The sequence below is a fragment of the Manacus vitellinus genome, unplaced genomic scaffold (assembly GCF_001715985.3).
Source record: "Manacus vitellinus isolate BGI_N305 unplaced genomic scaffold, ASM171598v3 scaffold_16_pilon, whole genome shotgun sequence".
In the NCBI taxonomy this organism is placed as follows: Eukaryota; Metazoa; Chordata; class Aves; order Passeriformes; family Pipridae; genus Manacus; species Manacus vitellinus.
In genome coordinates this window covers 4,160,876-4,178,773 of record NW_021939189.1, presented here as the reverse complement: position 1 = coordinate 4,178,773, position 17,898 = coordinate 4,160,876, and the positions used below count along the sequence as shown (strand labels likewise).

Below are 17,898 nucleotides of genomic sequence, written 5' to 3'. Positions count from 1 at the left end.
ATTTCTTAAGGTTCCTCACTCGCTGGAACAACCCCAGCTTACCTTACCCTGACATTACAATATAATGTGCAAACTAGACATGAGGCCAGGCTCCTGCAATACCAGATCAGCTTTCAGGAGTAGAGATATAATGATTTTCTATCATACTTAGGCACAACTGGTATTGCAAGTCTTCACAAATATCTCTTTTTTTTTTTTCTTAAAAAAAAAGGTTTGTATTTAACCATACATTGAGTAAGAATGCTGCACAGGAGGACATGGAGTTTGTGGCAGTCTTCATAGCACACTCTTGGTGACTTTTCAACAATCTGAAGACTAACTGACTATAAAGTTAATCCTAAATGCACTTTCTTTGAGACAAGAGAACCATAGCAACGTGATTAAGGCTGGCACACAATCCAGTGTTTTAATTCTCTTGGCAAAAACTTGTTCCATTTATAGCTTTTTTTTTTTCTTTTAAGAGATACCTAGGAAGGTCTGATTTCTATGTGTCTCAGGCACATGGTTTACAGAGCAGCTCAAGGGGGGAGGAGTTACTTGGATACAGGGATAAATGCTACGTTAAATCACGACCTTAAACCAAAACAGGGTGACAGGGCTATGAGTGAGCAATTCTGCTGTACAGGGGGGAAAATACACATCCCCACAGTGTACCTACAATGCCTGCCTACAGAACTGTCGCCCTGGAAATGCTGGATTAGTATCTGGAAAGAAATAGCTACCTTTCCTTGTTCCAAAGCAGTGACTTAAAAATTACAGTTTGCTGGATCTCTTCAGGTTCATCAGGCCCCTACTGCTGTTCAGCACTGAAGTATCTCTCTGCAAAGCCTTCTCTTCCACTGGACTAAAGATCTGATCCTTACAGTTTTCACCTGTAATCATTAACACAACATTCAAGCTTTAGAAAGTCCTCACTAAAAAAAATAAAATAAAATATTCTAACATAACCAGCTTGTGGTAAAAGAACAAAATTTCTTTACCAAGCCACAACATGAGCAATCCAGGGAAATATGTTATATTTCCGAGTTCATTAAATGCAAAACATTAGCAAAGAGCCTACATGGAATAAAACATGTAATGTGGAATCTACACCAAGTCCTACACCCTGAACTTACACACAGCATTGTAACAGTGCCTGAACTGAAAGGCAGTTTAATGCCTGTAGCTCTGTTCACTCTCCTGTTCTCTGCACCAAACTTTTCCTGCATGAATGGCCTTTGTGTGCCATCCTGTCCACCACAGGGTTTAAGGTAGATTTTTCTGCTAGAAAAGCTCAAATGAAAGCAATTCAAGATCAATTGTTCACTCTGAAAGGAAGGTTACAACTGTCATTCTGATACCAACGTGTGTTGTGGTATCTCTCTTCCATAATGCAGGATGTGGTTTCCATAGAAATGTCTTCTTACATCAGTACCTACAAGCCTTCCAATTATTCCCTTTTGGACACCTCATGAAATCCAATAAAATCTTTTCAGAGCAGGGAAATAACTAGGCTCAGCTACTACTTAATTACTTGGTGAGAAGAAAAAGGAAAGGACATTGAGTAAACAAAAGCTTTATTTAAAACAAAACATAAAACGGAGAGCACGTGTTGCAAAAAAATTACATCTTACCTGAAGAAATTTCTGCAGTGTCACAAATTAAGAACAGTCAATTACAATTTCTAAGACTATACTGAATTTGCTGATTTCTGAAACAGCAATTATGGTGTAGTTCTAAATTGTTTGGTGGCCTTGTCTCCAACCAAGTCCCCGGGGCTTGCTCTTTTCCTGAGTCCTTTGTGTTGCCGAGTATTGCCTGCACCTTTTTCCAAGTCCTCTTCTTCAGGACCTTGTGGGTTTAGAGTCCCTGCTGCTGCTGTGTCATCTTTTTTCTCTGTGGCATCTCCTGCCCCTCTCCCAGTACCAGGAAAGCATTCAACACTCTGAAATTAGAGCCGACACAGAAGGAACACCAAATAATACACAAACAAGATAAACAGCAACTTGATCCCAATATAAAATCCTTCTGTCTGCCATGAACATGCAAGGAAAGGAACTCAGCTGCACTGTTTGTATGGAACAGCTTCACTCCTGCTGCTCTGCCTGCCTTCCCAGAAGTGTCAGCATAAAGAAAACTGGGAGCACAGGGAGCCTTGATCTGGCTGGGTGGGCTCTGGAGCCATGACCACAGCCCATCACACAAGAACGTGCACCACGGGGGCCAGAGCTGCCACAGCTCCCTCAGGAGACACATGCCTGAGGAAAACAAACTGATTTAATTGTGTGGCAACCAAAATGTGCTGAGGAAACAAGCCCTACAGCTCTTTGTTTTGCTTCCACTCATCTCTCCTTTCTCTTTATTACTTGAAAAAGCTTCATTACTGTGATTTGTTTTCTCAAAATGCATGTACCCCTTCCTGGGCTGAGGCTTCATTGAAACCTCACACCTTGGTTTAGGCCTTGGTCCTGCAAAAGCTAAGCACAATCAGATCTACAGCTCAGTAGTGGGATAAAATAATTAGGACCATAAAGAGTTTGGCCTACTCGTTCTAAAGGTGCCACAACTCAAGCCCCTGCACAGGAAGAACCACAAGGAAGTTCAGAAAGCCAGTCCATAAACAGACCTTGTACTTCTCTGAATTTCAGCTTGATTACAGATCCCTTATTTCAGTAAGGATGAAACTGAAACATGTAGTGAAAACTCTGCTGTAGTCTTTAGCCTCTCAAACTATTACAGCTATATAACTTAGCTACAGGTATCAATTACATGCATGTATATATATATATAATGTAGCTGGGATTACCTACACAGACTTATGTAGTTAGGAGTAGTAAAACACACCCATGGGTAGTTGTGACAGTCTTTCATATTTAAACCTCACTATTTAACTAAAAAAGGAAAAGGCCACCAATGAAAAACAAAATCATAAAATAGCAAATTAGTCACTGTACCTTATTCATCTGGTCCACATCTGATTGCCTGGGTTTACTGGCTGGAGTATTCTCCATATGAGAGCCCACTGCTGTCTCTGGAGAAATGGGGTGAATATTTTGCCCCAGAAAGAGATTTAAAAGGAAAAAACATTAGCAGACTTCCATGGCTATTTCCCTTTAAAAAACACACCAGAAAAAGCCACCTGAATGCTACCTTCAACCCCTCCTGCCTTGTTTCTGTTAATTAAACAAAACAGGGTGCTACATGTCACTACCACAAAAGACTAAGGTGAACAACTGTACTAGAAACAAAATATCTCTGGGTCTTGAAAGTTCTGCTAAACAGATAATCCATTTATCTCTTACACATGGAAGACTCATATCCATCCCTCCCTCCCTTTCAGCAAATGCAGGTACTTTGACCAATTCAGATAAAGGATTATAAGCAATCACTTGAAACTGATTTTAATTCTTCTCAGTCTGCTTACTTTTGCACAAGTTTCACACTTACATGCTTTATGCATATTACTAAAGTACTTCAGAGCAGCTCAGCTCACTGCCTGATAGATTTAGCAACCACAACCAAACCCTGTGAAATGATTTCTGTTGCTCCAATCAGCCCCAGAAGAGAAATGTCACCATGTTCCTGTTACTGAGACTATTTGCTGTAATTAAATCTCTGCTTTTTTCAAACAATAAGAATTAATTCAGAATGAATAATTGCAGCTATGTGTGACAACACGTTCAAAAGTTTTATTTTTATTGATGCACGTTTGCAGACAGAAGTATGTGTGTGTACATGGACCTATGTATCTGGGCACATGGGCACATCCAAACAGAAGTATCAGCTGCAGTAAACAGAATGCTGCAGTTGGTATGAACTGCCACTAGATGCAGCCACAGAACCTTGCAAAATTTAAAATTCTGACCTCAGGGTTACAGAAACCTGTTTTGGAATATCTATGACCATAGAATTCTTACAAGAATGTTAATGGTATTCAATCCTGAGTACTGGTGCGGAAAAAAAAATATAATATGAGCAAAATATTCAATTTTTCTTCTCAGTAATTTTGTTCCAAAACACAGCATTGCAAATGTCAACAGGAATCTAAGAAATCAGAGCAGAATAAGACTTGTCTATTTTCACAGTTGTTGCCATAGATCCAGATTGGAGCTGACAATATTGAATTACATTGTGTTTTGCTTTCTGCAGAACAGAACAAGTACAAATGAAGCCCTTGTTCCCAAGCAAGCCCCTAAAGATAGAATCATGGAATCATAGAATAGTTTGGATTGCAAGGGACCTTTAAAGTTCATCTAATCCAGCCCAGCAATGAGCAGGGACACCTTCAACAAGACCAGGTTGCTCCAAGCCCCATCCAACCTGGCCTTGAACACTCCCAGGGATGGGGCAGCCACAGCTTCTCTGGGCAACCTGTGTCTGTGCCTCAACACCCTCTTTGTAAAAATTTTCTTCAATATATTTAGCCTAAATATATCCTCTTTTAGTTTAAAATCATCATCCTTTGTCCTACTGCAACAGGTCCATGTGATCTGGACGACTGTACACTTATGGAACACATAAACATGGAACTCCAGGGGTTCCATTCACATCATTTTCCCCTCTGTGTCCCTACACCACAACTCTGGAAACACAAGCTTCTCTTCATGGGCATGGGAAGCACACACTGGGTCAGATGATTAGGAATAAAGGATTGATGCAGGAATGAAGCAGGAATAAAGGATTCCTGCACTCAGAAGATGTTTCTGCTTTATCTACCACTAACAGATAGCAAAAAGCCTTAGACAACTCTCTTGCTATCTCCTCCCTGGCTATTAGACAGAATAAGGCTGCCTTTAGGACAAAGCAAAAGCAGGAAAACTCTCCCCTAGTTTCAGCAGGTGTTATCTGCTCTCTACCCTCCCTTGGTATTTCCCTGGGTGCAAAATATGCACAGTACTGGGATAATACAAGCATGAGAAGCAGACTGCATATGTAAAACAGATATAACAAATGTAACACACGCTTTCAAATCCTACTTTTATAGTGGGTTGATTTTCCACTGAAGATGGATGAAATAAAGCCTTTTACAATTAGTGTAAAGAGTGATGCCCGGTGAGCTGTGCACCAGAGTGGAGGACATAGATTAAAAAGCAGATTTTTATTATATATTTTAATGCCAAACTCACTTGCTTCTGCTCCCTTCCACTATAAAGATCATATTGCAATTCACAATCCTTATAAATAAATATAAGCACACACAGACACCATGTCATTTACGTGCAGCCTCACATGTCCTTTTTACTCACAGCCACTCCAGTGGAATGATATTCACCCACGTTTTGGGTCGTTTCTCTTTGTCTGTTTGTTTGTTTTTGTAGAAGATGGCAAAAAGAAGAAAGAAAAAAGAAAAGTATACTCGCCTCCAGGATCCGCTGGGTTTTGATCTGATCACAGTTCTCTTCAATTGCCATTAATAAACTTCACTTAGCAAGAGGGATTAAAGGAAAGAGCAACCCCAGGTTTTGGTGATTTAAAGCATGAGGAACACAGATATACTGGCTTCAGAGGAACCCAGCCTAGGGCTAAAGTCTGACTTAACTCTCCTGTGGGTGCTGCAGCCAAGATGAAACGCAGTGTCTCAGCGGAAGGTCCCCGAGCCAACACGAAGCAGGATGGATGTGGGAAGGCATGGGAGCAATTTGCTCTGGAGCCCTCCTTGCTGCACTTCCAGAAAGAGACAGTGTGTGCCCTTCTTTTGGAATCCAGTGCTTACCACAGCTTGTGTGCATGCAGCAGAGGGGCCTGTCTGGAGCCTCCAGCCAGCTGAACAGATTATATCAATGAGATCCACATAGGAACTGTCAAAAAGTTTCCCTACTCTGTTGCTATCTTTTGTGAAGTAGGCAGAAAATTCTCCCAGCACGAAGGATTTACCCTGTAGGAGAGTACTTGGAATCTTCCAAAAGCCATAATGAAAATGTTTGTGTTCCCATCCAAGAATGGTATTGGCAGCAGTTGAAGGTAATTAAATATACTGCCCATTGGCCATACAAATTTCTTTTTTGCAACAATTTCAGAGAAACAAACCCCTGTCTATAACCCAGACACCGTGTTGTGCAACAGGAATTTTTGGGGCTAACTTCTACCCTGCTCTGAGTGCACTGCAATGGGAGTTACAGCCACTTCATGCCAAGACTGTGCTTTGTTCAGTATCTCTCAGATGCTCTGTGGTTCCATTTCATTACCTCATAATTTCTAAGAATTATCCTGTTTAATGTGAAAGGATGAGGGAGCTGGACTGCACACTCAGTAGTTTCTCCAACAGAGACACCACCTTTCCATGATCACCACCCAACCCTTGATTACATACATGCCTATCTTTACAGAACTGTAACTACCATGGCCAAGTTCACGACTGCTTGTTTTAACTCACTTCCTGAAGGGAATAACTCCATCTGAATTTTTAACCAGATATTCACTCGTTGGCTCCAATCTCCCGGTGCTTCCACCTCCCACAGTCGCTTCTGCTCCTCGGGATAAACCTGCAGGAATTTCTGGCAAACTGAATAGGAGAAACCAAGGGGTAAAAGTATGAATGAGTGCAAAGTACAGGGGAAGAGGAAGAGTATTCTATCCCAGAAATTCTCTCAGACCAATTTTCATTAGTTCCTTTGGAAATCTTTTCTCATTTCCTCCTCTATGTTTTAGTTGGGGTTTTAGTAAAAGTCTATGTGGAATGGCCTGAACAGGCAGGAGTGAATCCTGTCCCTCTGCTTCAGTCTAGATTATCTCCTTCTGAGTGCAGAAAGACAGGACTTGAAATCATGTACACTGATGAGCACCGGTCATCAATATAATTTGGGTAAACAATCAAAGTTAGGTTTGCTTCAGTTATCAAACTGAAATATGTGGCTTTTCCTTAAGATGTCTGCAGCATCTGCACATGTCCTGCTGTAGGAAAAACAGTTCCAAAAGTTCAAAGGGGATTTTTAAATTTTCCTCAACCATCATCTCATCACTTCCATCAACTGCACTAAGACAGCAATCTATAAACAACAAAATTATTGTCACACTCTGTCCACTGTAGTTCCCCATAATACAAATGGGTAGTTGATCTTCAGTATTCAGTTGAGTTTAACAATGGGATGGCAAAACAAGACCCTAATGTATGTAAACATTTGCCTTACAGTAATGAGCAGCTTGTGGGCATTAATTTTATCCAAGGATATCCCAACTAAATTAATCATTCCAATAAAAGCTACTGAAAGTAACATATATACCAAAATACAGGTATCTGCTAAATGGCTTTTTACTTCCTTTTAGGTTTCTACAGCACCTTAAATACCAAGCTGGTGAAAACTGTCCAATTTCAGAGATCTTAGTGCAGAGATTTAGAGTAAAAGGTTGCATTCACTTATCCAAGTATGACAATGTGGTTCCAATGAAACTAAAAACAGACAGTGACTTCAATATGCTCAAAAATTAACTTACAATATTGGTATTTTTATAAAAGAAAACCTAATCAAAACATGATGCAAGTCAGATTTATTCCCTATTAGCTCTAAACTTGAGACGAAAGCTCGTGTTAACAAATAAAAAATGCAGCTTTCTCATCCATAGTGCCTAAAGCTCTGACATCTGCCATAGGAAAAATGGATATTACTGAGAGAAGAGAAGGAATGTCAATACTATCCCTTCCTGAATTTAGAAGTAGAAGTACCTGCTGAAGTACATTTGTATACTTTCAATGGTACATGATAACCAAGAGAAAAACAAGTAGAGCCAAAATGTTGTTGATACTTGTTAGGAAATGGCTGTAAAGTTGTAAGTCAATCAAAGCATCTCCCCAAAAATTTAGTAAAGACCACAGAAAGCAACTTCAGTAAAGAAATATTTTTCTAAATAAAAGAGTTTTATAAATAATGTGAGCACAGATACTTTCCATGAATTGTGCTAGCAAAAGTAGAACTTTGACCTAAACACAGAGAAGATATGTAACTACTTTGTGATCTTTTAAAAGTGACAAATGTTCAAAGACAGTCAATACAACACAAGTACTGATGTGACTGGATGACTGAGCAGAGCCTGGGTATTTGGCTTATTAAATGTAATTTCTTACAAATGCAGGATCTACTAGAGCATTATGTGCACAGTGTGGGCTTGACATCTTATGATTCTTTTCCCTCTGGTGTCAAATAAAATGTGTAAGTCCCTGTCTAGGGCAATGACATAGTTCTAAGAGAGTGAGATAAGAACACAAAATGTCAAACAGGCAGTATGAATTTTATGCTTCTCATTGTCTTACATAAATATTGGCCTACCTTTCTACAGGAAATTCCAGATGCCTCTGGAAAAGTAACCAGTTGCACACTAACAACAGCTCGGTTCAGACAAGGGCACTGAACTCTTACACAGTGAAGACAATCTTACCCAGACCATATTGAAAATTATACATTATACATGACCCTTACCTAACGTGTCCACATCAAACCATTTACCTTGATACATGGCAGCAGAAATAGGGCAGCTGATCCCCAAGGCATCCTCAGCCAGGAAAGACTGACAGAAATCATGCAGCATTTTCATCCCTAGGCCACCTCTTCTGCACTTTCTCCGGACAAATATAGTATCCAAGACTGGCAGCAAGTAACACTGACTGGTTGTACCATCACACAGGCTCCCTGAAAGCAGAAAGGTAAAAAACCACGAATTTGGTAACAAAACTGGTAACTGCTGTGTGATTCTAGCCACAGATATTGCCCTGGTACCCCTCCACAGGCTGGGAGGATGATCCCAACAGAACTGCATTTGCACAGACAGTAAAACACTTTCCAAGAGGAAGATTTGTGCCCTCAAACAGAGAGGACCTGCCTAACATTGGCTGACAGGTCTCACCAGAGTACTTTTCAGACTCTGGTTCTTCAGAATCAGACCATCCAGGTACACAGAAAAGCTCACTGTAAAGATATAACTGAGCTACAGCCAAAGAGATATCAATATCCTGAATGCAATGTCAGTATACTCCTTTAGCTTTTGGTTATTTTGGTAAATCATCCCACAAACTCTTTTTACGAAATACACTGAACACACAACAGAGCATGAACTAAATGCTCAGAAGGTCCATCCTGCCTAATGCAGCTGGACAGAGAAGAAGCCTTCCAGAGAAAATTCCCAATCCTTTTTAAGTTAATCATTCCTACAAGAAAGGCTCCCTTGGTCTCTGTGCAGAATACCATAAAAACAGAACCTTCAACTACTTTGTAGCATAAACACTCAATCCTGAACTGAATGACCAACATCAGTTCACTAACTACCTACATATAGGATAAAGTCAGTATAGAAACATCTCACTCATTTATTTTCATTTTTAGAAAATATTTATGAAAATTTTATGATGCTTCTATCTGGATACACATCAGTTCTACTCACCAGGCCTGAATTTGATTATTTTATTTTCTAGGATGCCAATTCAGCACAGAATACATGATTATATTTAATTCTAGACACTGATTTGTCAAGGTTGTAGCTGTTCATTAAGCAACAATGCACATCTGAGCCATACAAAAAGAGTATGTAGCTACATAACCACCCATTCACATCCAGGCTTTGTTCACTCCTGCTTAATCAAAGTGCATGCTTAACTTCAAACACATGTTTCAGCACATTGTTGGAAAAGGCTGGTTTGTGGTGGTGTTTATAACCTTCCAATATTTGTAACACATGATGGGTAGTTACGCTTTTTCTTCGTGAGCCAAAAAATTGAGTATATCCCTGGTCCCATTGTTAGCTGCCAACCCAACAGAGATGTTGGATCCCAGCAGAGTTGCACCATACGTTCTAAGAAAGGCATAAACTTTTCCTCATGAACTCTTTAAGGATTCCTACACGTTGCAAGTGTCCTTATAAGTTTATTATTATCTCATATAATCTGTCTCCTATAAATCCTGCCGAGACTGCTGTGCAGCAATCCCAGGAGCCGCGTGATTTATGTCTGTGCTCCTAATTTTGTGTTGAGAAGATGACAAAAACTTGTCATGTCTAAAGGCACTGTAAATAAAAGAAACCATGAAGCCATTCCTCACCTTGTCCCTGGGAAACATATTAGGAGAGTCATAGCCCACAGGCATTTGAAATAAAATAAACAAACAAACCAACCTTTGGAACAAAGGCCACTTTGTCCCCAGCTCCCATCCAATGGACAGAGGTTACTGTAAGCTGATGGTGGCCCGGAGGTGACCACTGGGCTCTCACACATCTGGTTGAGAGGTTTGTTTCTTTGTTGGAACACACAAACAAACACAGTTTTGAGGTGAGGCAGGAGACAGGGGAAACAAGGGCACTGCTGATGGAGATGGAAGCGTTCATGCAGCCTGCCCTCTGAAAGCTTTTGATCTCTTTGGTCAGGTCACGAGTGCCAAATGACCAACTCCGGAGCCAGCGAAATGGCAAACAGATATTACACGGGCAGGGAAGCAGACGGCCATCAGCATTCCCAAAGAGCCACAAACCAGAAAAAAACCAGCAATCTGGTCCCCACATCCAACAGACCCAAACAAAACAAGGTTGTGCACACTGACTGTTTCCCTGCTGAACAAGCTGGCTTGGCACACACATGTTTGGACAGGCCCCGAGCAGGCCGGGTGCTTGTGCAAAGGGTGGGGAATATTCCTGCAGAGTAGAACCCAAGGTCAGCCCATTGTGTGAGTTTGTATGTGAGAAGGGGAACAAAGGTTCTGGCTTCAATAAAATTAAATGAATTCATGTCTTGACTGGTATGTAGTCATTTCATTTTTATTACAGCCAGAACCTCCAATCTGCCTCAGAAATGCACATTAAAAATATTATTGCTAGCAAACAGAGGGAGACAAAAGCAATTATCCAACAAGATTCCAGCTAATTCTCTGTCAGGTTAACTTCAATTCTGCTTCATTTTTTTTCTAAAAGAAATGTATGTAATCAGTGAAAAATAAAATCCTGTTATCTTTTTAAAAATCTACTTCTAGAGAAAGCACCTGAGCCACCAAAGTATCAAAAGAAATCTGCAAAGGCTCGTATGAAGAAAGGTGTGAAATGGATTTTTGCCTGGGGAGCCACTTCCAAAGACCATCTCTAAGGCTCTGGGGCAGGGAAAAGCAGAGATTGAGGCAGGGTTGCTTTGCTGCCGACTCTATGTCAGCTTAAAAGTTTTTGCAGTCAGGTTTTCCCAAACTGTGCCTTGTGGAGCATCTCTAAAGAATGAATGAGAAGCCAAGAATGCATTTACTCCTGATTCAAGTGCATGTTTTACAGTCTTCTCAGAGGACTCAATTTGGTTAAGGCTGGTTTGATTCACATCACAGGGAACACCATCCTTCTCCACACTTTTACTGCTAAGGTTTGTCAGGAGGGAAGGGACAAGCTTTGACAACCTGACTCCTTTGCTTGATCCACAGCTGGGCAGCTCCTGTGTGTTAAAGAAACAGTAATATATTTAACAGTAGGGGAAAAAGGATGTACATAAAAAAGGAATTTTGTTCTGTTTTGCTCTTAAAGGGACTAAGACATTCCTGGCTCATTGCACCCTCCAACTTCCTCAGTGATTTATTTGTACCATGAATATTCTACATTCTCCTGGCATTTATGTGAAAGTGGTATAAAAGTCCACTTTCAGTAATTGCTAGTCCTCAGTAAATAAAAAAAGAAAAACTTCCAGGGAATTACATGGTCTCACTGCACAAAAGCAGTGTCAGTAACCGTGGCAATTAATCCTACATCACTACAAAAAACACATTCTTTTGGGGTTTTCACACAGATTTAGAGTGTGAAGTAAATACTGTAAACACGAGATCTGAAAACACGAGAATCTATAGGAAGGCTTTCTGCAAAATATTTCAATTTTCATGTTGGTGTCTGCAGAGAAAGGTACAGGAGCAGGGAACTGTCATTTCCTGTTGTACCTTTAAGTAGTTACATTTAGTGAGGTCTAACTCCTCAGCTGTCTGAAATGGAGGCTGCTGACATAGATAAAACTGGAGACATTTATCTTGGCACGTGACAAAGTGTCTTATCAGCCTCATTAGTGGCTTAGTACATCTCATCAATCTTTATATACCCAGTGGTAAATGCTGCATGCCTGTCATAGGACAGGAATAGGCACATACCAGAGAGGGTAAGTTGATGATCTGTGTAGTCATGAATAAATTTTGCTTTAATAAAGGTGTCTAATGCTCAGGAAAAGTGATAGCCTTGAAGAATGAGTCTTCTGTTATTCTACACAACAGGTGCAGGATGGCCAGTGCCAGTAGGTGCCAAACTGTCTCAAAACCTTGACTTGCACTTACTGCATCTCTGAGCAAGACGGGTGCTCAAGACCATCTGTCCCTCCTTAGCTGGACTATTAAAAAAGAGACCCAGTTAAGGATGTTCATAAGATGGATGAGAGCAGGGCACTGGAGCAAAATTACCAAGTTCACTTTGTACAGGCCACCTAGGAACTGGCAAATGGAAATGACTTTACAATAGTGCCAAGACAGTTAATTGGAATCACTGAAGTCCATTGAAAATTTAGTTTGCATAACGGCACATTAAATCTGTCGTAAAGATAGAACAGACTCTCCTCCTTGGTCACCATTTTTATGATTCACCCAGAAGACTTATGTTTCAAACAGCCAGGCTCCACAGAGCAGTTCTGCCTTATTTGGCTCCACTGAAGCATGTTTTTGTCATGCTGTAGATAATGGAAAATTCACAGATGAGAAATACAGTTGAAGATGACATCAATATGAGAGTCTCAATTACTAAGAACGTAAACCCACAAAGAATGGTCAGGTAATTGCAAAGCATAAGAATAAAGGGAATCAGAATCACATGGTGGGCACAGAGGTAAATAATTTCTTCCTAGGATCAGAAGCTGTAAGAGAGGCCCAGCACAATAAAAAGTCCTGTAGTTAAACCCACCCCTGCTAAATGTTCTGACCAGGACAGTAAAAACAAAAAGAAATTACACTGTGATTAAAAAAAAAAAATTAAAAAAAAAAACAACAAACATTTAAAACCAATCATGTGAAATACAACTTCTAAGTGAAGACATTTATCTTAGTCTCTTTTGGGCCTAATAAATCCAGGGCTCTTCTAAAAAGTCAAGAGAATGGGATCAGCCAGAGCATGGCTGGTATGAAACTGAAATCACAGAACTTCAGAAGAGGAATTATTTTCTAAATGCGTACATCAAATTGCAAAAAGCAGCAAAAACAATCAGTTTCAAGCTTCCCGAAAAGGCTCTGGCAAAAGACTGCAGTAATTTGTGACACAAGCCAAAAACTAACAAATATATCTGCCCAGAGAAAAAAAAACACTGGCAAGAAAAGGCAGATGCTGACAAAGCTGGACTTGAAGGATTTGTATTTTATGTGGACCTGATTTAAAACCAAACTGTGACTCTCAACTTACTCAGAAACAGTTTCAACTTGGCTAATACTCCACCCATAACAGACTACTGTGCACATTTATTTTACTGAAGTATGAATCATTACAGCCTATACAAGTGTTTCTTTCCAAAAGCTTTGCTCAGGAATATTTATTGACTTAAAGGAAAATGTACTATGGCAATGAAGTGTTTGCCATTACAAACCAGTTCATCAGCATGACCACAGATACAGCCAAGGCTCCTTTATCATGGGCTGAGCTCTGATTCATCACTGATGGTACAGCAGCACTGTACAGCCATGGTGCTGTACAAGCCACACCTTTCTGTCAATAAGGATTTCTCCATCCCAAGGCAGCTGAAGAGCAGAACATCTTATTGCTGCTGGCCTTTGGGATCTAGAAGAGAAGATACCTTCACACTGGTAACCATCTCTCTGGATTCCTCTGGAATCCAAAGCAAACCATCTCTGTGCAGCTCTGAAGCTGTTTCTTATTCTCCCATTTTGGATGGATGGCTACTGAGCACTGACTTGGACAACACATTTTACTTCCAAAGATTCCACCTTCTCTGGATTTAAGCTGCTGGTATCAAGATGAATCAAACACACACTGGTAACCAGCTCCTACATGGGGGCACACACTCAACTGCATATCTGGAGTTATTCTAATGAAGCCTCTTCCACTCCAGCCTCGTTAACAGCAATGTACCTGCACCAATAGAAACCCTCTGTTTAATAAAACACCTTCACTAAAGCTCATCAAGTATCATTAATGAACTAAAATTTTGTTTCTTTTCTATGCTAGTTCATCAATCATGAAATTAATTAATCACCATCCTTTAAAATGGGAGTACAACTGGACAAAGCATTCCAGACTGATCTAGTGCACACACCTTCCTCTACACAATCCAGCCACTGCTCCTTACACATCCAAGGAGCCTTCCACTTCTTTCCACCACCCACTCTCAATACACTGTTTTTCCACAGATCGTTCTTTCCAGGATGCAGCCCTCCATTCTGTGGATAGGCCCTACATTCTTTGTTCCTAGATGTATGACCTTCTACTTGGCTGCATTAAAGCCCATTTTACTGGGATAAGCCACTGCCTCGGATTGCTCAGCATAACTGAGGAGAGGCTTTGGAACCATCGTGTTTAAATGAAAGTCACATGGATGGCTTCCAAATTCTGGGAGGGTTTGTTCCCCAGATTAATTCTGAGAGAGATTTCATATAAAAATGTAAATGAGAGTCAGGATTATTTATACTGAAAGATAAACAAAAGGATTACATTTGGAGCTATTAGGAACCAATGGAAATGTGTCTCTGAAATGACCTTACCTTTCATCTTGACCGAGTAAAAGGCAACAGCCTCGCCGTTCCTCCAGAGTATCTTGGCACACTCGGTGGCAGAGTGAGGTAGAAAGAATGCATCATTAGCTGAACTCCCTTCCAGCATTCCAAAAATAATGTAGTTCAGAACAAAGAGGACAATCCTTTCTGCAAATGTCTGGACCTTAGAGAACAAACAAAAACAGACCAAAGAAAAATGAGGCAGAGAACAGTATTTTGCATCTCATAAAAAAGGTTTCAAAATCAAAAGAGGCTGGGAAGGAGGAGGTCAGGAAACATGTACACTTAATTTGGGGAAAATACCTCATGAATTGGTTCAGCTGGAATAACAAAAACAGTTTTTCCCAGTGTTTCACCCTCTATCCAGAGGGCATAGAATAATTTAGTAACTATTTATTTATAAGGCTTGACATATCTCCTGTTGTCACAGAGAGGAATTCTAAAGCAGCAGGAGTAACTTGACTGTAGTCACAGCAAACCAGTCACAGATTTGGAACTGGGATCAAGGCAATCTAATCCTATCCAAAAGTGGAATAAAGATAGGATTCACTGTGTTGGCCTGGTCACCTCTCCCCATTACCTGTCTTGCCACAGCATCAAAGAGCTTTAGTGGGCCACGTAGACACTAAACAAAACAGAAGATGAATAGTCTGTCCCAAATATCATATAATCCAGCTGTAACACGAACAATTAGTCTGTGCTGTGTTTCCTCCAAGACAACCAACAGGACAGGGAGATGAAGAATATAAAGGAACAAGATCACATTGGCCATCAAGGTAAAAACTGGTGCCAAGAAGCTTCACATGAATGCTGAAAAAGAAAATGAGAGTTCTCCCAAATAATGACAATTTACCTCTTAGCAATGAGTTAGAAGGGGCAAGGTTTCTATTTTCAGATACTATTTTCATTCTCTGTTGATACAGCAGATGCTTAAAGCTTCAAGGCCTGTGTTTGTGCTCCAAGTTCTATCTTGCAAGGATTTGGATCCCAAAATCCCTCCAGTTCAGTTACCCATAAAAAGCCGATTTAATTCTGTGAGTAATTAAACTCCATGTGTGACAGATATTAGGGAAAGATGATCAAGAAATGGAATCATTCAGGACCAAAGATACAGAGGGTTGGGTATGAAACAAAACTGACTTAATAACCTCATGGCAACACAAAGCTCACATGCAGTAGGCATCTGACTTTCAGCTGAAAATAGGCTACCCAAATCCTTCGAATTATGAAAAAGTAGCTCTATCCTCTTATAATAATTTATTTGGAAAAAGAATTATTGATACAGAAACTATTAAATAACAACCATTTCATAAAATGTATCAACGTTATCCAAGGAAAAAAAATCCTAACTAGCTAGATAAGACATTGCTCCAAAGGGTAGTAACACCTCCCACCAGACAGTCAGTCAAGCAACAATAACATGTGAAATTATTGCTAATGCAGTAATTCACTTTATCTAATTATTCCTTTAGTAGGCAGTGAGAGTAAACTAAAAAAAACAGAAGAAAATAAATCCCACAGGTGACTCATAAACTGCATGCAGAAAATTGTTTGGAGAGGGTTAAAGGTGCATGTCACTGTAATGGAGACATGAAGTACCTGGTGAGCCACAGAGCCCAGATCCCACAGGTCCTACAGCAGGAGCTGCAGGAGGCCAGAGACAATTACATAAGATTGTTCTGGCTGGGAAGTTCCAGGGCAAAGGCAACTGTTTAAAACAGCATCCTCACCAAAAGGAGCCCATCTCTAGCAGGATCAGCCGTCTTCACCACCTCTTCAAGAGGCCACCAACGCCGGCCCAAATAAACTGCCAAGACTACAACAAGAAAAAAAACAGGGGAACACGTTACCTGCAAATACAAAGTAGGTTCTGAACCTTTCCACCAGCAGCCTCAGATCTACTCCTCCTTCCAGCTGACTCCAGTTTGATCTGCTGTGAGACAGCAGAACAATTGTATTTCAGTTTCTCCTCCACATCCCTTGCTCCCAGTTTTCAGTACCACACAAAGCATGAAGGGAAGGTAATTTTTCTCAGGAATTGATGTGACTTCAGCGTGACAACGTGCGTGCCACATGAACAAAGCACTTCCTGCATAATAATAAGTTCAGTAGCAGAGTAGGTTTGAGTGGCATTTGGGACAGAGGAGCTACCTGGCTAAAGGTTACTGTTTTGAAGGTTCTTTCAGACCTTCCCCTGCCCACACACATATATTTGCATATATTTGAGTGCCCGCATTTGCACTCATGCAAGTCAAACACGAAAGTTCTCATATCTGTTTTATCAAACAGCTCTCTATGTGACTGAATTTCTCTCTCTCTGTACCTCTGGAGTACAGACTCCTAAATCACAGACAGATATTCACAGAGTTTCAAAATGCATAGAGAGGTTTCTATCAACAAAGGACAGACAAATACACACATAAATAAGATACACTTTGCCCTGAAGCAAAAGTGTATGATCAACCTACGTAAGTCAAGTCCTCACGTAGCTGCCATGCAAAACTTGCACCCCACTTCTCATCCTTCCTCAATTTTTCACATATGCAGGAACAAGTACTTAAACCCTACTCCTACATGTTCATCTACAGAATTTGTTGCCTGCCAATAGATTTACCAGAAAAATACTGAAGCAGCAACAGCGACACTGAAATTGCTCCCAAGCCTTGTTAAGAAAGAAAAGTTTTGACACGGGGTCATTTCAAAGGACAGAGAAAAGATTTTAAGGGTTTAGATGAGGTTTTAGAATAAACACAGAAGTCTCATCATTTATGACCACAAACACGTCAAAGAAAATATTTCAGCAAGAAGAACGTTTATTGTCTGCACAGTGGTGACATTCACCTCACGAAAGCACATGGCCACAGTTTCAGGATTGCTCAAGAACACCAGTATCTTTACTATGATCAAATCGGGCAGCTAGCACGCCCATCTTTAGATAAAAAGATAATATATAATACAGGAAGTATGTGGCCAAGAACAGCACAGGGCTCACACCTCTTGAGTCCTAAGAGAGCTCCATCAACTGGTTCTCTAACCCACCCAACAAGGGACAAACACAAGAAAGTTCAAACCCATCTATGAGCTAGGGACAAATTCACACACAAGGAAGTGAAGTGACTTTGAGGACAGGGTTCATCATTTACCTGTTTTAGCCCCAGGTTATACAAATGTCACCAATGCACACAGGTTGGTTTCCTTTTTTTGCTTCAGCCTCTATTGCTCCCAC

The 17,898-nt window shown here is 40.5% G+C and overlaps 1 protein-coding gene across 3 annotated transcripts in view; it reads right to left on the bottom strand.

The window, feature by feature from the left end:
- Positions 1-1,542: 1,542 nt before the first annotated feature.
- FAM169B (family with sequence similarity 169 member B) overlaps positions 1,543-17,898 on the bottom strand; it is a 41,678-nt gene continuing 25,322 nt past the window's right edge. For all 3 annotated transcript variants that reach the window (XM_029958689.1, XM_029958690.1, XM_018069656.2), the window contains 6 exons: positions 16,403-16,488; positions 14,661-14,835; positions 8,418-8,600; positions 6,353-6,481; positions 2,934-3,010; positions 1,543-1,924 (listed from right to left, as the gene is read on the bottom strand). In XM_029958689.1, coding sequence (XP_029814549.1) covers positions 1,703-1,924; positions 2,934-3,010; positions 6,353-6,481; positions 8,418-8,600; positions 14,661-14,835; positions 16,403-16,488 — 872 coding nt within the window. In that variant the 3' untranslated portion in view covers positions 1,543-1,702. The remainder of the gene's footprint in view (positions 1,925-2,933; positions 3,011-6,352; positions 6,482-8,417; positions 8,601-14,660; positions 14,836-16,402; positions 16,489-17,898) is intronic.